The sequence below is a fragment of the Peromyscus californicus genome, unplaced genomic scaffold (genome assembly GCF_007827085.1).
Source record: "Peromyscus californicus insignis strain IS unplaced genomic scaffold, ASM782708v3 Scaffold_5__1_contigs__length_169319896, whole genome shotgun sequence".
Lineage (NCBI taxonomy): Eukaryota > Metazoa > Chordata > Mammalia > Rodentia > Cricetidae > Peromyscus > Peromyscus californicus.
Genome location: NW_026294573.1, coordinates 1,094,780 through 1,119,402, shown reverse-complemented (window position 1 = coordinate 1,119,402; position 24,623 = coordinate 1,094,780). Strand labels below are relative to the sequence as shown.

The 24,623-nt window shown below is 50.3% G+C and overlaps 1 protein-coding gene across 7 annotated transcripts in view; it reads right to left on the bottom strand.

The window, feature by feature from the left end:
• Prkcz (protein kinase C zeta) overlaps window positions 1-24,623 on the bottom strand; it is a 117,755-nt gene that overhangs the window by 5,613 nt on the left and 87,519 nt on the right. For all 7 annotated transcript variants that reach the window (XM_052718440.1, XM_052718441.1, XM_052718444.1 and 4 more), the window contains 7 exons: window positions 21,872-21,969; window positions 9,256-9,342; window positions 8,033-8,168; window positions 7,775-7,862; window positions 5,559-5,678; window positions 4,902-4,981; window positions 3,983-4,072 (listed from right to left, as the gene is read on the bottom strand). In XM_052718440.1, the coding sequence (XP_052574400.1) occupies window positions 3,983-4,072; window positions 4,902-4,981; window positions 5,559-5,678; window positions 7,775-7,862; window positions 8,033-8,168; window positions 9,256-9,342; window positions 21,872-21,969 (699 nt within the window). The remainder of the gene's footprint in view (window positions 1-3,982; window positions 4,073-4,901; window positions 4,982-5,558; window positions 5,679-7,774; window positions 7,863-8,032; window positions 8,169-9,255; window positions 9,343-21,871; window positions 21,970-24,623) is intronic.

The following is a 24,623-nucleotide window of genomic DNA, read 5'->3' as shown; positions in this document are numbered from 1 at the left end:
AACCATGTCTGATGGAGCACCCTTGTGGACAGACCCTTGTGGTAAGCAGCCCTAGCCAAACTTCCGGAGGGAGCCAGGACTTTGCTGTACGGACCCATTTCTTTCAGAATCAATTTACTGACCAGTCACAACTCTGCCTGGGACTGTGTCCAACAACTTTCCTATGGCCTTTATGCCAATATCCAAACTTTCTGGTGGAGACTGGGCAGCAAAGGATGTGCCGGATGGCCCATGGTGGATTTTGTGTGCTCAGTGGAGCATATACTCCTATCCTGACACCCCAGAGGAGGGGCAGGAGGACTGGCCCCACAGGCCATCCCGGTGCCCCTAGAGACAGCTGGCATGTGGATCCCTTCTGACTCTACTCTTTCTCTGGAGCAGTGGAGAGGGATGGAAGAGGAGCCTATGTCTAAGGCCCAGGGAGGACCCTGAGCACCAAGCTCTGGGGTGGCCTTTGGTGTGAGTTTAGAGAGTAGAGGCTAAAAGGATCTGGTAGCACAAGGTCACTACCAGGGATGGTGTGCCATGCAGACAGTAGTTCTCAGATCAGCCACTGGGATGGGCAGAAGAGGGTCTCATTTGTGTCTCTAGTCCCTTACATTCATCAAGACCATCCTAGTGGATTTGTCTGAAGCGGAAACCCAGGAATCAGGTTGAACCTCCCTCCCCACATCTGTAAGGGCAGCCAATGTTATGCCGGCTTGAGCTCATCATGATTCCCTCTGCCCCATGACACTCGGGATGGAGGATGGTCCTGGGGGACATCAGAACAGAATGTGCCATAGGAACAGTGCTAGTTGAGGGAGGAGGTAGGTGTGGTGGGCTGGTTCCTGACAGTCTACCCGCCTACTTACAGGGCCTTCGCCTCACAAATAAGCCATTCCAGAGCCCAGAGTCTCAAGTTACAGCAGGAGTTTGGCTGTCATTTCTGTCTCTCAAAGCCCAAGCCCACAAGGGAAAAAAAAAGGAGCGGGGGGGGGGGGGGGGGGGGGGGGGGGGGGAATCAGAGATAAGCCTGGCCCCCTCTTGCTCCAAACATACAACACACAGTAGTACCATACTGCCTATAATCCCTGAATGAGACCCATGTCAGCTGGCTTTGTACAAATCTTTAAAGAGCAGCACAGGTGGCCTCAGGCCCAAGAATGTGGACACACCAGTCACCACCATGGCTGCACTGGTGGTGTTGACAGGAGCAGAGCTGGCTCAGCTGGGGGAAGGGCTGGAATTAGTAGCCTCTCCGGTGCTGTCACAGTGGCTCAGGGCAGGGGCCAGCTCCAGTTCCCTTGCTGCCCACATCTATCCTCTTCCTCATGGCACCAGACCTGCACTAGGGACCAGCATCCTGGGTTCCACGGTGACACCTCTGGGCCTGAGCTCCCACCTCAGATGAACAGTCCTGAAGCTGCAATCACTGAAGCTGGTGCTGGGCTGTACGGTCCTAAGGTCCCAAGAAGTCCTGGGGTGCAGCCCCTCAAGAGGCGGGACACCAAGTGACCACCTGAACAGTGGTTCATCTAGAGGAATGTCCCTAAGAAAACGAGACGTGAGTCCCAACAGACAGGCTATGCAAGCTGCCCAACAACCTGAGAACCAGAAGGTGGGCCCCACCCAAGCGACCATCAGTGGGTGAGCGGACAAACACATGGTTCATCTGTGCAAGGCAACTTCAGACAGCCATGTCACATGAATATCACCATGACAAGGACGGTCCTTGAAGATGCTTCACCAAGCAAAGCGGGCCAGAATGCAGGCCAGAATGCAAGACCACCTACTGGATGGGCCTCCTTTCAAGGCAGAATTGCAAGTCAAATTGCAAGACAGAGCACAAATGCGTGTGGCCAGGGAAGGGGATGGTAAGGTGGGTGCGACGACCCATGGCATGAGTCTCCTGGGCTGAGGAGGAAAGGCTCTGTGGTAATGGCTCCAGGCCCACAAGATGTGTGCCATGTGTATGATGCAGAGGAAGACCTCTTCAGCCCCTCTTGCTGCTTAGAACCACTTGGCTGGCCAGCCTAGAGGCAGCTGGACTAAAATTAAACACTATTTATATCATATCCGCTCACTTATAGTGAGGCAAGAGTGACTGGAGATGAGGCCTAGCTGCTACTGATGCCATGTGGGAGCCCAGGGCCAGGGGCAGGGACAGAAGAACAACTCAGATCCTGCAGGCTCAGACGAGGTGGACCCCAGTGAGGCAGGCTCAGAGGAGAAGCCATGAGGAGGGTGGTTGGGACAATGTAGAACTTTCTCTGTACTTCACTCATGGATCTGCTAGATCAATACATGACTCTGTGTCAGATGGGGGTGATGGGTTTCAAAGACTGTGGCAGGCAGTAAGCCTGTGGGTAAAGCTGCCACTATTGGGCCTGGGCTAAGCCAGGTATGGCTGCATTGTGAAGAACAGAGTTAGAAAGAAACCCACTGCTTCTCTCTGATGCTACCAGAGCTAGAAAATGAGATTAAAAGCTGACAAAACTGGGCTGGAGATATGGCTCAGCGGTTAAGAGCACTGCTTGCTCTTCCAAAGGTCCTGAGTTCAATTCCCAGCAACCACATGGTGGCTCACAACCATCTGTAATGAGATCTGGTGCCCTCTTCTGGCCTGCAGGAATATGTACAGATAGAACACTGTGTACATGATAAATAAACCTTAAAAAAAAAACAAAACAAAACAAAAAAAACTGACAAAACTGATTCTTAAGGATCAAGGGCCAGTGAGATGGCTCAGCAGAGAACAGCTCTTGCTGCTGACACTGATGACCTGAGTTTGTTCCTAGACCTGTATGGTGGAAGCCGAGAACTCTCTCTCAGAAGTTGTCCTTTGACCTCCATATGTGCATACACACACACACACACACACACACACACACACACACACACACACACACACACCCCAATGTTAAAAAGTGTCAATATTCTGTATACTGAATAGATATTTACACCTAAACAAGGGAGAGAACAAGAGGTTCTGATTGGGCGGCTCTGGAAGGGCCAGGGGTTGTGGGGCACAGTCTGTCCTGATCACTTGTTGCCCCTGCAGCCTAGCCCCTCCCCATTCTTCACAGTACCCTAGACACAAACAGTCCTGTAAATAAAAAGTGACTGGTTGTGCTGGGTGGTGGTGGCACACATCTTTAATCTCAGCACTCAGGAGGCAGAAGCAGGCGGATCTCTGAGTGTGAGGCCAGCCTGGTCAACAGAGAAAGAGTTCCAGGACAGCCAGGGCTACACAGAGAAACCTTATTTTGAAAAATCAAAAAGAAAAAGTGACTGGTTATATGATAAGATCCTGCTCTTCCCTGGGGATGGGATGTAGACATCAGTGCTGGCTGTGGACCATCTAAAAAGGTCAGGGTAGGGTTGGGGAGGAAGGTGTCCAGTGTCCCCAAGCTGGGCAAGTTCCAGATTTACTCAATGGGCTAAACTTCATATTTTCCTTCAAAAGAATATATATATATATATATATATATATATATATATATATATATATATATATATAGTTTATTTGTTTGTTTTGTTTTTGTTTTTTGAGACAGGGTTTCTCTGTGTAGCTTTGGAGTCTGTCCTGGAACTCAGTCTGTAGACCAGGCTGGCCTCGAACTCACAGAGATCCACCTGTCTCTGCCTCCCAAGAGCTGGAATTAAAGATGTGTGCCACTGCCGCCCAGCTAAAAGAGCATATTTTATAGGTCACATTTCAGTAACTTTCCAATCACTTATTTTGGAATAAGTTATTTTTTTTCTCCTAATATCAGGAATGGACTCCACTCAGAACCTTGAAGCCTGTGCTTACTACCTGCCAGTAACTAGCAGTAGGACAGATACGGTCTGGGCAGCTTTGGAAAACCAACCACACTAAAGAAACTGTCCCTGGGGCCCAGACACCATCTACCAGGAACCCAAGTGCACATGGGCCTACATTCTGCCTATGAGACCAGCCCACCTTATGGAATGGGCACGAGTAACTCTTGAGGCTTACCAGATCCCAGTCTATGCTGCGGAAGAAGGCATGGGACTTGATGTCGGAAAACCCAGTCTGCGGTCGGCAGCCAAGTCTCTCTTTGGGATCCTGGAGGTCAGAGTTCAAATAAGGGTGAGTCAGGACTCCCAAGGAAACCGCTGACTCAGCCTCTACCCAACAGGATGACCCAGCTTTCCCCACTGTCTCCAGCTGCTCTCCTGCTCGTTCAGGGTATAACCTCCCCCTGTTGGGAGCCCTTCCCCAAAGGGTTACTTTCTCACTGTTTGTTATGCTAAGTATCAATAAAAATTAAACTCACTGGGCAGTGGTGGCACAAACTGTTATAGCATTCAGGAGGCAGAGGCAGGCGGATCTCTGTGAGTTCGAGGCCAGCCTGGTTGGTCTACAGAGCCAGTTCTAGGAAAAGTTCTACCAGTTCTAGCCAAGGCTATACAGAGAAACCCTGTCTCAAAACACCAAAACAAAACAAAACAACAAACAACAACAACAACAAAAAAGCAAACTTTGGACTCTCATTCTTTTAGGGCTGGAGAGGTGGCTCAGCAGTTAAGAACACTGACTGCTCTTCCAGAGGACCCAGGTTCAATTCCCAGCACCCATATGACAGCTTACATCTGTCTATAACCCCAATGTCAGGGCACTGGACACTCATGGCAAAACACCACTGTGCATAAAATAAAAATAAATAAATAAAAAAGTCTCCAAAAAAAAAGAAAGAAAAAAAAAAAAAAAAAAAAAGAAACTCACAGAACCCAGAGCCCCAGTGCCAAAGCATATGATCAAACCTGCACAGAGGAGCTGGCAGTCAATGACAAAACCTTCAGCAGAGGGACTCTGCCCACCCACTCCATCCCATGGGTGACTCGATCCCAGAGAGACACAAAAGAGATATTCTGTCACCACAGCCAGAGCATACCTTATTTAAAAATCCTTTCAAGACGTGTGAGGCCTTGACAGACAGGAAGCGGGGGATCCGGATTGGCTTTTCCAGGATAACTGTGCGGACAGGAGCCAGGTGAGAAGACTCCTTGGTAGTGTTTACTCTTTCCAGCAGCCTACAGGGCCCCTGAACTCTGTTCTTTTATTGGGGGGGGGCGCATAATCTTGCTATGTATCCTGCTGGCTTTGAACTCCTGACTTTTTAGGAACCTCCTGGTGACATACAATGGTATATATCACATAACCAGGTATGAACCAACAGCTCCTCATGTGACCTTTTGGTCACAGGCATGTGGAGGCCTCTGCACACCAGTCACCAGAGGGCGCTGAGAGACATAACAGTGGCCATTAACTCTGATGAGGAGTAAGAGGGGAACCTGTCTGGGGATATAGGGAATGCACATGACCAGGCAGAGGGGGGCTCTGGCTAAATCAGGGCAGTCTCTTTCTAGATGACTTATGGTGAACTATGGTCACCTCACTTCACATTCTCTGCCTGAGGAATGGTTCCGCATGTGCTGTATTAGTGCTAAGGCACAAGCCTGGGCAATGCCCCCCATCCTCACCTTCGAGACGGGAAGAAAAGAACACGCAGAGACAAGGAGGGAGTGGATGCACACGGCGGGCCACCAACCTTGGAAAAGGTAGTCTTCGGTGTTCATGTCAGGGTTGTCCGTGATGATATCAAAGGGGGAGCGCCCAGCCATCATCTCAAACATGAGGACGCCCAGCGCCCACCAGTCCACGCTGAACCCTAGGGAAAAGCAGGCAGTCACTAGGCAGGAGGTGGCTGGGAAGCCACCACACTCAGTCCATGAATGTGAATGTGCCAAAGGGAGTCAGCATCCATCTCCCTGGGTGGCTGGACTGCCCTTCACTTACTGTGCTGGGCATGTGTTTCCTTAGAAGCTGTAGAACTGGTGTGTGGCTGTGACTTCTCCAGCTGCATTGTGGGTTACCCAGGCTGTTACCTGGCCCTTCAGCTCTGCTGGGATTGCTATACAAACATGCAGAATGGGTCCAAGAAAGGACCCTGCTTTGTTCTTGTCATCATCATTATTTTATGATGATGATGATGACGATGATGGAGAGGGTCTCACTGGCCTTCAGCTTGTCACCCTCCTGCCTCAGCCTGGTGAGTATATGCCATCATAACTGGCTTTTTTCTTGCTTTCATTTAAAGTTACAAAGCTCCTTTCTCACTGAGGAATGTAGCTCAGTGGTAGAGCACTTTTCTCACACATGCAAAGCTCTAGCTTCAATCCCCAGTGCTGCCCAAACAGTACCAGCCAGAACCCACTTCTCTGAGGTAAGAAAACACTTTTCTATGGTTCCTTCTGCTGCCACTGCTTCCTTTCTTCCTTCCATCCTCCCCCTTTCTTTCTTTCTTCCTTCTTTTTTTATGTTCAAATGCTCAGTTTTTTTAGGCAGCAGGAGGGAAGACCTGCCTTCAGCTCTGTCCTAGAAAGCCTGGCCATCCCTACAGTTCATCTGCTCCATCACACATGGAATCAGGGCCAGTAAGAACCCTGGCTGGTTCTAGACTGATCTCTGGCTCCAACTTGCCATCTTTCCTTCTCTGGTTACTGAACAACTTCAACTGAAGCAGCTTCTAGGAGCCCAGTTACTCTCTTGGGTCAGTGACCCACACACGCTGCTTGTTGCACACTCATTTATGTGAAGGTGTATTTATGACTGGTTTCACTGAAGCCACCATCATGAGTCAGGGATAAATAGCACATATCTGTAATCCCACCTGCATGACAGAAAACACTAGGATGCAAAAGTGGGTGTGTGCACAAGCACACACACACAAACATATGTAATAAACTTGTGTGCACAGTAAACAAATGCACACAACACACACACATACTGTGGGATGGTCTGTATGTCAAATGTGTTGCTGATTGGTCAATAAATAAATCACTGATTGGCCCGTGGCCAGGCAGGAAGTATAGGCGGGACAAGGAGGAGAATAGAGCTGGGAAGTGGAAGGTTGAGTCAGGAGACACTGCCAGCCGCCATCAGGATAAGGAAGATGTAAAGTACCGGTAAGCCACAAGCCACGTGGCAAGGTATAGATTAATAGAAATGGATTAATTTAAGCTGTAAGAACAGTTAGCAAGAAGCCTGCCACGGCCATACAGTTTGAAACCAATATAAGTCTCTGTGTTTATTTGATCGGGTTTAAGCGGCTTGGGACTGGTGGGTGAGAGAGATTTGTCCTGACTGTGGGCCAGGCAGGAAAACTCTAGCTACACACACATACACACTCACTACATGCTATATACTCTCCTCCACCACATGGATGTACATGTACCTGTGTACACCACCCCACCCCCACACATGGATGCACATGACTGTTTCCACCTAGAGAAAGAGGAGGAGCAGACATATACTATTGTGTCTACAGGGTTTCCCAGATCACCCTCTGCTTTGGATCCTGATTGAGGCACGGCTACCACTCCCAAGGAGACCTTGTTTCTTCCACATATGCATAGCCAGCAGCCATCAACCTGGGGTGCTGTGACCTGACCCTGGGTCTGTCTGTCTTTGCTTCATGCTCCTCTTCCTCCCCCTCCCCCTTATGACTCCTCAGAGAGGAATGTTCAGGGTTGTCAGGTGAGCCTGAGAAGGTGTGCAAGGGGTAACATGCACCTGGGGGACACCAAGGGATGTCGTGTGTTGTCTTTGGGTGTAATATGGTCACAAATCTCTCCCTGTTTATTGTGCCAGGGCCCTTGCAGGAATTGGTCGGGCAGGTTTGTGCTCTGAGTGAAGATCACCAGGTGGGGGAAGACTTCTGGAAAGTGTCCACCTACACACACTGGCTACGTGCCTTGTACTCACCGTACTCTTCTCCTCGCAGGATTTCAGGGGCAATATAGTTTGGGGTTCCACAGAAAGTGCTTGTTGTATCACCAGGGCCCAGGCCTTCCTGTGGGGACAGAGTGGGGACAGGAGGGTGAATCCCACGGACAGTGGCGCTCCTTAGGAGGTGGGATGGTCACAGGCAGGGGTGCTGCAGCATGGTCACCACTGAGCTGTGCCCAGTCTGCAGGGTGTCAAGGGCAGACAGGCCAGGTGGGGGACAGGTGGGGCAGGCACCTTGCACATGCCATAGTCCGTCAGCTTAATGTGTCCGTCGGCATCAAGTAGGACGTTGTCCAGTTTCAGGTCCCGGTAGATGATCCCTCTCTCATGGAGGAAGTTGAGAGCAATACAGATCTCAGCAGCATAGAACCTGAGGTGGGGGCATTCTGTGGTCAGCAGAGGGGCAGTGGCAGGCAGCCAGGGGCTGGTACACACAGCCCCACAAGGTGTCCTGGTCACCAGGGAAGTGCAAATTTAAATTACAGTGAGAGTTCACCTCCTATGCAACAGAATGACTACTTAACACAGCCAGAGTAAGTGATGAAGACATGGGAAGCTGGAGCCCTGTGTACCACTTGTGGGAAGAAGAAGAAGGAGAAGAGAACTAGGGGCTAGGGAGAGAGTGAGGCCTATCAGTAGAATGAAATATTATCCAACCTTTAAAAGGAAAGGATTTTTGACAGGCTACAGAGTGAATCACAAAGAAGACATCATATCAAATCAAATATATAAAGACAGATAATCCAAGATTCCATTTAGGGAGGTCTCTGGAATCAGAGGGAGGTGCCCAGGGCTGGGGTCAGGAGCCTGGGGAGTCAGCATTCACAGGGTACAGTTCCAGTCTGAGCTATATACTTAAAATGGCTGAAATTAATATTAATATTAACACATTAATTAATTAATATTAACACATTAATACTGTGCATTTTGCCATGAGTGCTATAAAAAGCAAGTAGACAGGCAATAAGTGGTTGCTACTTCTGCCACTTTTCCCCAAAGGGAGCCTAGGTGATGCACAGGACTTCATGGGGGGAAACTAAGATAAATAAGAAGGGGCCATCCAAATTTAAGTCTCCCCAGCCTTCCTGCAAGGCGTGGGCTGCAAGGGAAGCACCAGGATAGTGGGCTGGATGGCAGCTGCTCAGGGCCAGGAGCAGAACCGGGGGATTTTCTCCTGACACTAATAAAGGCCTGCTGTACTCTACCACTGAGGGAGTGTGGAACTTAGAGAGAAAACAAAACAGCCCAGAGAGCCTGCCCTCCTGGGTGAGGGGCTTCTGCTGGAAGTCTGAGGAGGGGCCAGCCCTGGGCACAAAGCTCCTACATTCCCCCAGAGGTTCTGGAATTCCTTACACCACGGCAAAGTCTCATCTTTGCCACCTTCTGCCCAAATCTCACCCCCCTCTTTTCTTGCTGGCCCGAGGAAGGTCCCCAGGCCACACTCTTCGTGGACCTACCTGGCGTGCTCCTCTGGAAGCTTCCTCTGCCTCTGCATGTGGAACATGAGGTCCCCCCCATTGACATATTCTATGACCAGGAACAACCTGGCAGGAGAGAAGGGGAAAGGATCAGGAACTGAAACTGCCCTGAAGCTCGTGATAGGTTCACGCTAGTCAAAGGCACCAGCAATGCGGCCAGAGTGAGTGGAACCTCCACAGAGGGTCACTTTTTAGCAGCAGGCTGAGTCACCTCTGGGTGCTGACCTGCTGCCTCTTAAAGCGAATCATACACGCCTAAAACAAGGATGTGACAGGCCACCTGGGAGCTCTGGGGCCAGTAGGAAAAAACTCAAGGTGAACGGGAGGCGGAGGCTGAGTTTGGCATTTGGATTGGTGAGGCCTGAGGCATGGTTTCAGATCCTGACATTTGGCGTCCAAGAACATGCTGGATAATAGATGTGGCTTTTATCGCATGATACCAAGGTAGGACACTGTTTTTAGAAAAGAAGAAATACACTCAGGTGTTCACTTGCCTATCATTTTGTCTCTTGTGTTCCTGTCAGAGTCCAGCTCCAACTTGTGGAAGGGTTCTTGAGGGGAGGAGAGAGGAATGAGGAGTATTATATAGAAAGATAGACAGAGACACAAGATAGCTTCAGGAAGGCCCTGGGTCAATACCCAGTGCCTTGAGATTTTATTCTACTGGGCCTTTTATATACTACCAAGGAGAGAGGCAAAAGACCCCCCCCCCCTTCAAGATCAAAGCACAATGTACAGCCAAGTGCAGACCCTTCAAAATACCTGGTAACCATGCCCATGGCCAAATCATCCCATTATGCAGCCCTGCTGGGTAAAGCAAGCCCAGATTCTCTGACCCTGAGTAAGGTTTTACTAGGAAGCCTCTGGGGGCTTCCACATGTTCCCAATGGTGCTAGGTCTGTTTTAGGGTGAGTGTGTGTACACACGTACACACGTACACACGTACACACACACACACACACACACACACACACACACACACACACACACACACACATCAGAGAGATGGTGTTGGAGGCCCTAGGATAGGTGAACAAGTAACCAAAGAAGGGTCAGAGGACTAATGGAGCACAGGGAAAGGGGAGAACAGGCTGTGGGCCATCCTGGAGGTGGAGCAAGTCTGGCTCAGACGGACTCGGAGAGGATCCATGGGGCAGGTGCGGAAACATATCAGGAGACATGGTTTAGGGGTGGGCTGCTCTAGTCTCTGTATGTGGATGGACCTCAGGAAAGTGCAAAAGGGCAGGCCCAGGAAACACACAGGTGCCTGTCTACCTGGTGAGAGAGGGTCAACGGGGATCAGTGAAGAGATGAGGAGGAGCCAGGCTGAACTGGATGGATCTGCCAGTAGCTGGACATAGGGAAGAGGGATAAGAATGGGGGTAGCCTGGCTGCTGGAGCTGAGGTACTGACACTCCAGTGTGGGGACAGCATAGTAGGTCCAGAGGGAGATGGTCATGATGCAGTGAGTCTGAGATACCACCAGCCCAGCAGGTGGGTAAGGGGAAGGGCAGCAGGGGTCAGGCAGAGGTCAAGTCTCTTTGAGTTTAGGAACTGGGATCTAGCACACAGCCCTCATGTCTCCTAACACTGGCCATGTGTTTTCTTTCACTAATAAGATCTTTGCTGCATTTAATAAGACTTAATTTTCAAAATTCAATTCACAATAATTTCCCGAGATGCCCCATTGAGGGCACCTTGGGGACATCTGGGTTGGCAGCATTTGCCTGGATTGTTTATCTGCAGTTTGCTGGCCACGGTTTTTCTGCCTACCAGCAGAGGGTGGGAGCCAGCAAACCCTTCATCTCCTGGCCCCTGTAAGAGCTCTCAGCACATGGGACTGAATGTACCTCACTGGCTAACTGAATCCACTGTGGGGAGATGTCTGCATTTGGCCTCCAAAGCTCTGGCAAGAAGCCAGAGAAGACAGGAAATACTGTCATAGCAAGTCAACTGGCTGTAAGCTACTCACTAAATTCAAATTACATGTTTAGATGAGAAACAATTCCTAATATGTGGAAATCAAAACAAAAGCTCCCAGCACCAGATGAGGAGCTATGTATTTCCCCTAGGCAGCCAGCCCCAGGTGTCCTGATCCCGAAGAAAATTCTAGTGTGCTTGTGTGAGGGCTGAGGATACCACCTTCCTCCAATCTTAATCATTGTCGCTCAAGGTTTGTATATAAAATGGACCTTCTGCTATAGTGTGAATCACATCTGGATTGCTCACATTACTCAACACAATGAGAAAACTGCAAATTGTTACCTTGTATTGCTAAGGAATAACAAGGAAAGTCAGAACCTGAGCCTGGGGTACAGTTCAGTGGCAGAGAGCTTGCCTTTGCATGTGTGGGGCCATAGCTCCACCCTCAGCACCACACATGCCAGTACATGTTCAGTACAGACAGAAGCTCCCCACAAGGACTTTTGACACACCCAGGTTGAAGCTGCAGAGGAGAACCAGCAGTACAAGGCAGAACCGGTGCACACCAACTATGAATCACCTGTGGCGGCTTTTGTTATTGTTCCACAAAAACAAAGGCGTTTGCCCTCTGGCCCTTAGAGAGGCAGCCTCCCTGGCGCAGACAAGCAGAGCACTCACCCCTGGGCTGCAATGCGCTCTAAGCTCTAAGTACCTCCAAGTGCCACTCACATAATGATCATGGCGCCCTGGGAGGTGGGTTCGTGACTCTTATCAGACTCCACAAGACGTCTAACATCTCAGAATCAGTCCCAGGGATCTCTTCCAGACTCTCTGGGCGACTACAAAGCCCAGCACGGATGTTTTTCCACCTACCAAGAATCACAAACTCAAGGGGTCCTGCCATCAGGGAGGGTCGAGCCTTTCCTCGGGTGCCCAGTAGTGGGCACTGGTGAAAACAGCGTCCCACACCAGGGAGGGACTTCGGTCACTTCCAGAAAACGTAGCAGACGTCCTAGCCTGGAGGGTGTTAAGCCCCACAAAAGCAGAAAGGTAGCATCTCTGTCTAGAGAGGCCATTTCTGTACCGGGGCTGTTTCTCTTCCTGCTCTCCCTCCCTCGAGGGTCTCACAACACAAACCAGGATGCTCTCGAAGTTTTCATCCTCCAGCCATGGCCTCCTGGGATTACAGGTGTGCGCCATTATGTCTAACTTCCTTTCATTTATTTTGTGGGGTGTGTGTGGTATTTCTAGGGGTGTACTGGCACATCATGCATGTGAAGCTCAGGGAACAACTTTCAGGAGTCAGTTCTCTCCTTCCACCTAGTCAGGCTGTCAGAAGTAAGGCAGGTGCCTTTACCCCTAAACCATCTTGCTGCTCCCCCCCACTTTCTTTCTGTTTCTGTTATAAAATCAGCTGTGAAACTAAGGATTTGTGGTGGGGGGGGAGGGTTCTACAGACAAAACCTCAGTACTGTTTTCAATGCTTTTTTCAAAACAGAAATCCCCCAGGAGCACCGTGTGGACTGGCCTGTAGGCAACTGGGTTGGTTTGGGTGTTTGTGGCTGTGAAAATACGAGATCCTATCCGCTCCTGCAGTTTGCTCTGTGTGCTTGGCAGGTACTTCCCACACCAAGTTTCTTAGCCTCAAATTCTGTCTCGGGCCACGGCTATGTTTCTCAGCCAGGTTGAAGCCAACACACAGACTTTATGCACAGGTGTCTGTGCATCAGACAATAAGCACCGGCCACTGTCCACAGTCCCTTTGGTCACACAGCCATACCAACCCCCAGGGGAGACTTATTAGGACGGGCAGGGGCCTGTTGAGGGCAGTCAGATTCCTAATGCTTTTAAGGCCAGACCACTGTAGGAAGGAAGCAGCTAATGGCTCAGATGGTGGATATTATCACTTATTCTTAACAAAATGTGCAGAAGTTACTAAAAACCAGTAGAAATGGATCCATCCGCACAAACAAAGGGAGAAAGGGCATAAGGAGAAGCAGTGAGCTCCAGGATGCAGAGCCAGAGAAAGCTGTAGGTAGTAGCCAAGTCCACTGCTCCCCTCACCAGGAGAGGACTCAGAGAAAGAGGAACCCTGTAAGGCCCACTTCCCCTGCTCCCCAGCAACATAGGTGCCCAGCCCTGACCTTGGCCTAGAGAGAAGACGGATGGGATGGCCAATCAAGAAGTGACTGGCTGGCTCTTTACTGCCTTGTGTTTTATTTGAACACAGCCATGCATATTTTCCTTTGCTTTTTTTTTTTCTTTTAGTGGTAGGGTGGGGCTTAATGTGGCCCAGGCAGGTCTTGAACTTTTGATCTTCTACGTCTGCCTCCAGAGTGGGATTACAAGTACATACTGGCATGCCCCGCCATGCCATTTATTACATTTGTCTGTGGCTTTTGTGCCACAGTGAAGACTATACAGCAGAGAAAGTGAAGTCAGTCAAGAGCCAAAGCTGTCCCCGAGCGACACCACAGCCTAGTCTGTATAAGCTATGATAATCAGGAACACACTTGTCTAATGACAAGTTCTCAGATCACATCCCTGCTGTCAAGACACTGTGCTACATTGATTATATAGTTATTTGAAAAAGGTTGCCAACTCTTGGTATAAATAGTAACAATGATACAAGTTTTGATGGCTTATACTCTATATAGACCTCATTTATTCCCAAAACTATGAGGTAAATTCTGCCATTTTCCTGATTATATGGAGAGAGACACAAGGCACCAAACAGCCTATTCACGGAGACCTCATTTCAAGGTCCTGTCGCTGATCCCAACAGATGAGCCAAGTAGACGTCAGAGCAACGAGGAGGAGAGGGACGTGAGAGAGTCAGCCTAGAATCTGGTCGGTGTCACAGAGAACAAGAGGCCTAAGAGAACAGAGGCGAGGCTCAACACCAGCCACACTACAGACACAGCCCAGGAGCAGTGCACAGGAAGGAGGAAGAGTTGGACCCCAGTTCCTTGATGCAGAAAAAGCTGTGTTCTAAGAAAGATGTGGACAGACAAGGAAACCTGACACAGCTGATCCAAGAAGAGGATTTTATCTTTTTCAAAGAACCTTCTACCGGGGCGGGGAGGGGGCAAACTGCTTAGACGTCTGCAGGAACAGATGCAGAGCAGGCCATGAAGTAACTGTCGGTCAGTGTGACTCAGACACCACAGGATACCAGCCTCACACAGTGTTTGACGGAGAAACTGAGGGACAGGAGAAAGCAACTGAATGGCTGGGGAGAATGTTACCATTTGGAAACCCCAAAACAGTAACGCTGGCAAAGGCACTGAGGAAAACCCCCACAGTATCCACCAAGAGGTAATACTGGGCCTGTGGTTCAGAGAGTGTACACCTGCCATATATGAGACTCTGGCCTCTCACCCTAGTACCAAAAAGGGATGGGGGGCGGAGTGGCGGCTTAGTGATTATGAGTATATACTGCTTTTGCACAGGACCCAAGTTCAGTTCCCAGCACCCACATCAAATGGTTCACAACCATCTTTAACTCCAGCTCCATGGGATCTGCTTCTGGCCTCTGAGAGCACCTGTATACACACACACACACACACACACACACACACACACACACACACACACACACACGCCACACGCACACACACACACACACACACTAAATCTTAAAAGCAGTTGTAGCTGATAATTTCCAGGATTTTCCACAGAATAAAACATATCATTTTAGAAATCTAATAAGGACTGCCTAAGAAAACTACAGACCAACCAAACATCACTACAAATAGCAATGAAAAAGTCGTAAATATCAGCAAAGTTGGAAAGCACAGTGTCAGACTAACACAGGACATGGCTTTCTCCAGGCATCCAGGGACAGTCTAGCATCAGGACCATTTTAGCAGTGTTTAGGTGACAATTCATTTCAGGGGGCTCAAGCGAGTAAAAATTCAGCCATCTTCAGAACTGGTGATCTCCCAAGGCAATATGTTCTTTTTTTCTTGGGGGGGGGCTCTTTTTCATGTGTGGTGTGTGTATACATGTGTACACATGCTTGTATATGTGTAGGTACATGTGTGTGTTTGGAGCTCTGAAGTTATGTTGGAACTCTTCCTCTATTCCTCTCCTCCACCTTATTCACTCAGGTAGGGTCTCTCAAACCCAGATTTCACTGATTGATACTGCTCCTGTTGCTAGCCAGCTTGCTTAGGCAAGCTCCTCACTCCACCTTCCAAGGCCTGAATTGGAATTGCAGGTGAACAGCCCCACTACCCGACACTTACACGGGTTCCGGAGATCCAGACTTCAGTCCCCGGGGCCCATGCAGCAGGTGTTTAACTGCTGAGCCGTCTCCCCAGCCCATAATGCTCTCCTGACAGTAAAACAGAAATAGATGCAGATACCCTGACAAGATAAATACCTTTCCGAGCCAGTCACTGGTTCCTCTTCTTGCCCACATGCCCTCTTAGTGTCTCTAGAACCTTCTCCCACCTGCTGGTGACCCGCAGGACTGCTTGCCCACTGCGGCAGCTTCTATGAAGTAGAAGCCGGAGCAAGGGCCGAGGGTAGCGCTCTCTATTGTCCCTTCCAGCCCCATACAGGGCGCATCTGCTGGAGGGTATTAGGGTTTGGAGGGCACCTCTCACCCCCTTTCTGTCTTTCTTGGTTCTGTTTTTCTGATGGCATGTGACCGATGCTTGTGGCTGGCATTGTGCCATCTTAGTATTCTATCCCTGGCAAGGAAGAGGACAGTGCTGGTCATTCTTGCCAGTCACCTGGAAGGTGGAGGAGTATCCAGCTAACATCAGCAGCCCGAGGAAGATGAGACACCAACCCTGTGGGGGAGGGCAATGTCTGCCTCAAACAAAACAAAAAAGTAAAGTGTAGGGGTTGTTGAGGAAGACACTGGAAGTCAACTTCTGGCCTTCATACACACACAGGCAAGTACACCAGCACAGACAGGCATATGTCCCCACCCCCACAATGAATGGGCAAAGATGACTAGGGTGTGGATGAGTGGTAGAGCAGCTACTTCGCATGTGCAAGGTCCTGGGTTTGACCCTCGGCACCAACCAATAAACAACAAAAGAAAATTGAAAGTTAGGCATGGTAGTACATGTGTGTTTGTGAACCTAGCACTCAGCAGATGGAGGCAGGAGAATGGAAAGTTCCAGGGACAGCCTACGCTACATAGTAAGACTATGTGGGGGGGGGGGGGGGGGAGAAAAGGAGAGGGAGGAGGGAGAGAAACTGACCTTCAGAGCTGATCCTGAGAGCTACTTTAACAAAAGGAGTCCCACATCCTTGTGAAGCCAGCTACTGTCCCCAGAGCAAGGCAGAACACAGCAAGAAGGGTGTTCAGCACTGAATGGAGAGGTATGTGACAATCTCATATCCACCCACTACGGTACAACCACCTTTAGGTCTGTCAGTCAAGGCCATTGGCTCAAGGACTTGGCTGTGGGGAGTGTGACCTCACTCCCACCCCCACCCCCCAGCAATACACCCTAAAGCTGCCTGTCACTTCCTAGCTGGGAATAGACAGCTAAATCTCTCTCATAGATGGTGGAGGGCATGTCCTAATGGGAGAAACACCTCTGTGTTGTCATTCAGTGGACACAAGCGATGTCACAGGGTGCCAGGGGTCCCTTTGCTGCCCAGGGCTTCATGATGACTCACCAATAGCTACCCAGTGCTCTTAAGATGGCAGAGAGAACCAACATTTAACAAAAATATCCCTGGAACTCCTATATCTGAGTGAGCGCAATTCACCCGCTCTGGACCCCTGGCCCAAGCCTAGTGTCTAGAGCTGTGTTCTAGAGTAAGGGGCTGCTGGAGCTGTACGAGAACCACTCCAGGGTTTTGAGACGCTACGCTGTCATCACGAAGGCTGACATGGCTCCCACGCTCAGTTCCACAGCTGCCACTCAACACTAGTTCTTTCCATTCTGGGCTCCAGCGTGACGACAGGAGTCTGACAGAGCCTGAGTCATCCTCCCTCCCACGGCCTAAGTGATTCTTGCCCAGTTCACAGCAAGTGGGCCCTGTTGAGGCCACAGGAAGTGGTTCTGAGGGCTGGACCTGGTACACACTGCTCACTGTCACTTCCTGTTTCTTACCATAATGACCTCGCTTGCTCTATCTCCCACACCCAATAAGCTCTCCTCTCTATATCCAGCCTAGGCCTGCCCAGGGTCACTGGGCTGCTTTGCTTGTTCCTGGGGGGCTGGGTGAGGTCCTTGAGCCTGGTACTTCCTCCCTCTCCACTATGGCAAGGGGGAGGCGATCACCTGCTGCCCTGTGGCTGCTCAGCTCCGATGTGCCATCCAGCTGAGTTTCACCAACTCCTTCACTCCCATGTCCTAGTCTGGGTGCCAACCTCTGGGGCCCCTCCTGATACATCTAAGAGAAAAAGCTCCCTCCCTCTTCAGCACCGTGGCAGATTTTATAGTTCTCTATAAACAGACATGAAGGATCAAGTGGCATTTAATACCCATAAGCCGCTTCAGGCAGGATGAGTTTCCTCAAGTGTCTAAGACAAGGTATTTTGGGGAGCCTCTCCAAGGACAACTGTCAGCAGGTTTACCCCTCCTTAAAAGTGAAAGCAGGGTGTCAGCAAGGCAGCTTGTGGAGCAAGCCGGGTGGCCTGAGTTTGAACCCCACAACCCACAGGAAGGTGGAAGGAAGGACAACTCTACACAGTTGGCCTCTGACTTCCAGACAGGCTAGCACACCCCCACCTCCCACACACAACAGTAATAGTTAAAAAAAAAAAAAATGAAAGCCACTCCACAGCAGGCCAAGCTAACTAAGTGGTTTCTCTTTGTGCTAGGGACTGAACCTAAGGCTCTGCACACGTTAAGCCCACGTTCTATCTCGAGCAACTCTCCTGGCCAGCAGCAGATATTTCAGTAGCAGTTTGCATCCCTGTCCCCAGGCCACACTTAAATTGGGGGCACTCAGAAAGGGGCTTAAAAGGAGTCATTTTGGCGGTCTTTTTAGGTTGCCATTTTTCCTGGAATAGTGTAAGCTGAAATGATTTCCCTGTTTTTAGAGGTTTTTGTGGCAACATTTTAATTCTGGTTACTGTTGGAAAAGACCATGTAGACACGGGTGTGGCGCCAAGAACAGATGCTTAGCATTAAAATGCCCATCCTTGTCTCACAGCATGCTACACATACCATGGGAGAGGTCCCGGCCTACGAGAGCAAGAATTCTGCGAGGCCTACCAGAATAGGCACCGCTGGATTTGGGAAGGAAAGAAAGAAATCCTTATCCCTCCATCCCCCAACCCTGCAGAGGCCTCTTTATAATCACCAGGCACATGTGGAAAACCATTGTCTTTTATTTACTAGATTTCCACTCACGGCTGCCAGCAAGTGCTAGCATCCTGCCTGGAGTTCCACCGGTTTCCTGTTGTGTATGATCTGCTGGGAGGTAGAACACACTGACATGCCTTCAGTCCCTAGCAACAGGCTCAGCAAGACCTCAGGGTGAGTTTCTAGGAGAAGTCTTTATAAACCCTGTGGTCATTAAGAGTGGGGATAGGCGAGGCGAGGCATCAGGTGTATCCCGTACCCAACTGCAGGCACCAAATTTTCTGTTCCTGGTGGCTCTGCCTCGTCTGTGCAAGGTCAGTGAGGACATATGGACAGTTGGAACAGCCCTCCCTCTATCTCTGACTGAGGGAGACGCTGGGGCTGGTACACAATGCTGCCATTTGTGCAAAGACACAGCACCAACCAGGAGAAAGGCTTCCCACATCAAGTACCTTCCAGAACTTCCCAGCTTTGTTCCCAGAGGAAACACATGAAGTGTTTGTGCAGTGCAGGAACAAACAGCCAGGAAGTGTGGGCTGCGGTCCTTGATTGACTACTGTCAGCAAACCTTTAGGGCAGACCCAAGCGATGACACGATATCTTCTTAGGGGACGAGGCACTATGTGGCTTGTGCTCTTCTGATACCTGTTTCTAGAGTTTTGTGGCATCTGAGTTACTTCTGAACTCTGAGAGGGACTCCATGGACAGCAACAGAAAAGCAGCTTCTAGACCTGCAAGTTAGGTCTGTTGAGTGAAAGAACATTGCCAACCCTGTTCTGAGTTCACAGTGAATCCACTGACATCCTAGCTGCCAGTACATCAGGGCTGGCTGCAACAACTTACTGGTTTCCCTTACAAGTCATGAAATTTTTATTTTGTTTTGTTTGTTTGTTGAGACAAGGTCTTTCTGTGTAACCACCCTGGCTGTCCTGGATGTTGAGGCTAGCCTCGAACCCATAGAGATCCACCTGCCTTTGCCTCCCAAGTGCTGGGATTAAAGGTGTGTGCCACCATTGCCCAGCAAGTCATGAAATTTACAGGTGCACATTTTATACTTCTACAGGAAACATGATTTTACTTTAAATTTCACCCCTCTCAGACCATCACGGTTTACTGACAGGTATCCAAACGCTGGAGATACAAAAATACATAGCTCTGATGTGAGCTTCTTCTGAATGGAGCTCACAGCCAGAAAGGGAGACATACATACACATTTTCTGACGGTCAAAGCAGATGCACTCAAGGAAAACACCCAAGGAAAGTTGCAAACCGAAAACCACCCACGGCAGACGCTTTCAGTGTCAGTGACAGATCCAGTACAAAGAAAAACAGGCAAAGAAACTTGACATGCACAGGCATTACTCCTGGGACCAGGCCTTGCAGTTTGGGATGCTGAGGCTGCTGCATTGTCCCAGCGTCACTTTCGGCACTGAGGTGACCTGGGTGGAGCTGCTGGAACTCCTGGTCTTCGTTTTATCAGCATCCCTGCAAATGCTGATTAGAGCACAACCGTTTTTTTTTGCAACCTCACCCTTTGGGAACTCAAGGCTGGGTTGGGCTGCCTTCCCTCAGGCTTGTTCCTATTCACCAGAGACATGGTCAGGGTCAGGACAGTGTGGAGACAGGGCCAGGGGAATGCACAAAGGGGACCATTGACTGCTGAGTCTTTTTGGTGGCTCTGGCTCTGGGGAGGGGAAGAAACAGGGAGAAAGGACTCTATGAGGCAAGGGTAGGGGATGACTACAGAGTCCTCTTCCCCATGCACAGGAAGCTTGGATTCCTCCCAGTGGGGACTACAAAGTCATCAGAGCTGCCTCGATCAGGAGAAGGGAGCCCTGGGGACTGGGCATCCTGCGGCCAGGCTTCAAGCAGGAAGAAGGAGAGAATCCAAGACACACACATTCAGGAGTTAGATGCAGGGAAGGGATGACAACAGAATTTCCACTTGATAACAGGAATGCCACCAGCCGAAATGGACATAACCCTGAACTGGTTTGGGAAAAGGCCAGTTCAGTCCAGGGCCTCTCAGGTAGGATCACAAAGGCCAGAGCTGAAGAACCCGAACTACAAACTGGCTCCTATAAAATGTGCCCGATGTAGACAGCAGGGCTCACCGTGCCAGACTGCACACAACGAGGCTTTAGCTTATGATTTTACGTTAACTTAGCTAAGCAGCGTCTGTAGGTGTGCTTCTAGAGGATGCTTCTAAAGGTAACATGTGAAAACACTGAACATGCAAAGCAGAGGTCCTTCCCCATGTGTGGGAGATGGGAACCAGTGACCACCCATCCACAGGGGCTGAGGGGCTGGGCTGGGCAGTCCATCGTTGCCCTTGGAGCCTCAAGCCTGCACTCCACAGCTGGCTTTTCTGGTCCTTAGCTCATGGCCACGAGAAGACTGGCTGCTGAATACTTCTAGATCAGGACTTTGGGAAGGACTGGGGACAGTGCTCTGAGATTTGTGCCTTGCTTTTTCTAGAATTTGCTTCAAGCACCATTTTCCTTTTGCCCAGTTTATTTTTAGATAGGATCTTATTATTTAGCTCAGGCTGGCCTCAAACTCATGATCCTCCTGTCTCAGTCTTCTGAGTGTTGGGATTACAGAAGTGTCACCACACTTGGCTCAGCTTTGCCAATTTTTATTTATCCTTTTGGTACAACAAGCCATCGCCTTGAGCAGGGGATGTGAAGCCCCCACAAGTCCTGCTACTGACATGCTGAGTAGAGGGATGGTTGGGGGGACATGGTGGATAAACATACTAGTCCAAGTCAACTGGTCCCCAGATTCTTTTTTTTTTTCCGAGGCAGGGTTTCTCTGTGTAGTTTTGGTGCCTGTCCTGAATCTCACTCTGTAGACCAGGCTGGCCTCGAACTCACAGAGATTCGCCAGGCTCTGCCTCCCGAATGCTGGGATTTAAGGCGTGTGCCACCAAACCCAGCTGGGCTGGTCCCCAGATTCTTAACAGTGTACTGTTGTGATCTTAGGCCACTAGATTTCAAACATTTTAAAAGCAGTAGAATTTCAACATACATAGTAAAGCTTAGAAGTGACACCTTTAGTGCTTATTAATGCATGTCTCTGTTTAGTGAACAGCAGCAGCACAGGATACCCAATGCTTGCTCTGACACCCCACATCAGACCTAAGACCTGCATTTGGTAGGATGCCTTCAAGAAGATCCCACAAATGGCATCATGTAAATTCAGATGTGGGAAGTCCACTGCATGTGACACCAGCCAACTGGAACCACAAAGTAAGTCTGAGGATCTAAAAACAACCCAGGCTTGCATGGGAGGAGGCCCATAGAGGACACCTGGAACTGCAGTTCACCTTGGCTTCTGGGGGTTCTTATCAGGAAGTAGCAGAACCCAAGGAAATCCTTCCTTACCGGCTCGTCGTCTGGAAACAGGAGTGTAAGCCAACCAGGAAGGGGTTGCTGGACGCCTGCTCGAACACATGTTTCTCTGTCTGCACCCAGTCGATGTCCTGAAAGAGACCGGGCAGCGCTAGTGAGGCTCCCAAGCACTGTTCAGGGCCCTGGAGGGGGCAGGGCCAAGACGGGAAAGGCTTTTTCCCCTCTGTTTTTTTTTTTTTTTTTTTTTTTGTTTTTTCGAGACAGGGTTTCTCTGTGTAGCTTTGCGCCTTTTCCTGGAACTCACTTGGTAGCCCAGGCTGGCCTCGAACTCACAGAGATCCGCCTGGCTCTGCCTCCCGAGTGCTGGGATTAAAGGCGTGCGCCACCACCGCCCGGCTCCCCTCTGTTTTTGAGAAGGCAATTTGGAGGTAAAAAGGAACCGCCTATCAAGAAACACATCACAAGCAGGTGTGGCGGCTCAGCACCTGTGGTCCCAGCACTGAGGAAGGTTAAGGCCAGGACTGTTGGCAAGTGCAACACCAGCTTGGGCTACACATTAAGTTCCCAGGCAGCCTGCAGTCTGTGTTACAGAATGATCCAGTCTCAAACAAAAAACAAATACCAAACTATCACCATCACTATCATCCTTCGCCCCATAATCCTCATCCTGACACCATCATCGCCACGGCCATCACTACCATCATCCATCCACCCCCACTTCTGTCATTACCATCATTACTGTCTCCAACATCACCTCCATCACCTCCCCATCCCAAGACGCTTGCTGGGTTTGGCTCTCCACACACTGACTTGTGCAACCCACGAAGGTTCTTGAAAGGCTGTATTGTAATCAGTTAGGACACAAGGAAAGTAAGGATGAAGGACTAAGCAGATTCCCTAAGGCCTGACGCCACTGAGTCTGCAGACAGGCCACAGTACCACAGGGCCATCTCCCCCAACTCTGTGCAGCGGCTCAGCGGGATGCTGTAAAGCCAGACCATGGCTTGGCTCCACCACAGCCCCCGGGACGGGGGGGGGGGGGGGGGGGGGGGATAGGCTCCCAACCCATCTTGATGTGTAGAAAAGTGGGAAGGGTAAAGACATGTTCAAATAGTACTGTCTGGAAGGTTTTTGGAAAAGCAAATGATCAAATTCTTAGTTGGCACCCATTTAGTGAGCTGGAGACAGCCACCACTCCCCCTGGTATGCCCTCTGCTACTTCTGATCCCCAGGGGCTCCACCAGGTGGAACAGTTTCAGCCCTTCTCCATGCAGAGGACACCTAGCTCCACTTCATCCAGACTCCAGATTTGCTCACCCAACGGCTACCTGACCTGACTGTCACACTCAGGCGGCTCACACTTCAAGCAGCTGCCAGGGCACCCAGATTCTTGGTGGAAACCCAGTGGGTTGGCTGTCTTCCACCTCTCCCAAGCCTGGGCCACCCTGCACCAGCAGCATCATGACAGGTTCTAATTTATAGGAACACCTGGCATTGTGCTGGGCTGACACTGCAGTGCGCAGGAGGGGGGGTGTTGGGGGGGGTGTTGGGGGGCGAAGAGAGGCCTGATGGCAACTCAGCAGGGAGCAAGTCGGAAGGTCACCTCGGAGAACCTACCATCCAAGCCACTGGCAAACTAGCATCGAATAACAATGCCTGGGACCTGGAGGGATAATGCAGGTGAGTTCCACTGGAGAGGAGGGAGAGGGGCTTGTGTGTCCCAGGAGCCTCAGCTCCAAGCAAGCAGCGGCCAGGCTCAAGGACAGCAGGAGCCAGCGGGGCAGCCCCTCAGGCCTTGTTCAGAGCCATATCCTAGACAAAGCAACTCAGGGGAAGGTAGGAGGCAGATGCTTGGGAAGCAGCGGCTATGGTGGAGCCCTGAGGCAAAGGTGACTCAGAAAGAGAACCAGTTTCAGCTCAGAAGGGTTAGGCGGCACCTCAAGACTGTGAGGAGAAGTGACACCTGGTGGTGAGGACAGGCTTGAGTCATGGGTTCGCCCACTCACTCACTCAGCATCGAGGGACACAGGGCCAGCTTGACAGGCTGTGCATTGTACAAATGCACCCTACACGTGAAGGTCCCAAACCAACCACAGCCCCAAGTCCTGATGGCTGGGGTTGGGGTGGAGATCCTTTCTATGACCCGACAAACATGACAATGCTTAGTGCTGGCAGCAGCTAATGGGCAGCGTCACTTATCTACACACTGGCTTTCCTCTGCTCTGGAGAGACAGTGGGCACTCAGTATAACAGCAGAACAGCAAACAGACCTGAAGCAACAAGTGTGTGAAAACATGTCAGCCTCATCCATCATCAGAGAAGCTGCAAGTCAAGGCACACAGTGGGTACTCACATACGTACTGGGAAGGAAAGGCACACAGTGGGCACTCACATACGTACTGGGGGAAAGGCACACAGTGGGCACTCACATACGTACTGGGGGAAAGGCACACAGTGGGTACTCACATATGTACTGGAGGGAAAGGCATACAGTGGGTACTCACATACGTACTGGGGGGAAAGGCACACAGTAGGTACTCACATATGTACTGGGGGGGAAGGCACACAGTGGGTACTCACATACGTACTGGGGGGAAAGGCACACAGTGGGTACTCACATATGTACTGGGGGGAAAGGCACACAGTGGGTACTCACATATGTACTGGGGGGGAAGGCACACAGTGGGTACTCACATACGTACTGGGGGGGAAAGGCACACAGTGGGTACTCACATACGTACTGGGGGGGAAGGCACACAGTGGGTACTCACATACGTACTGGGGG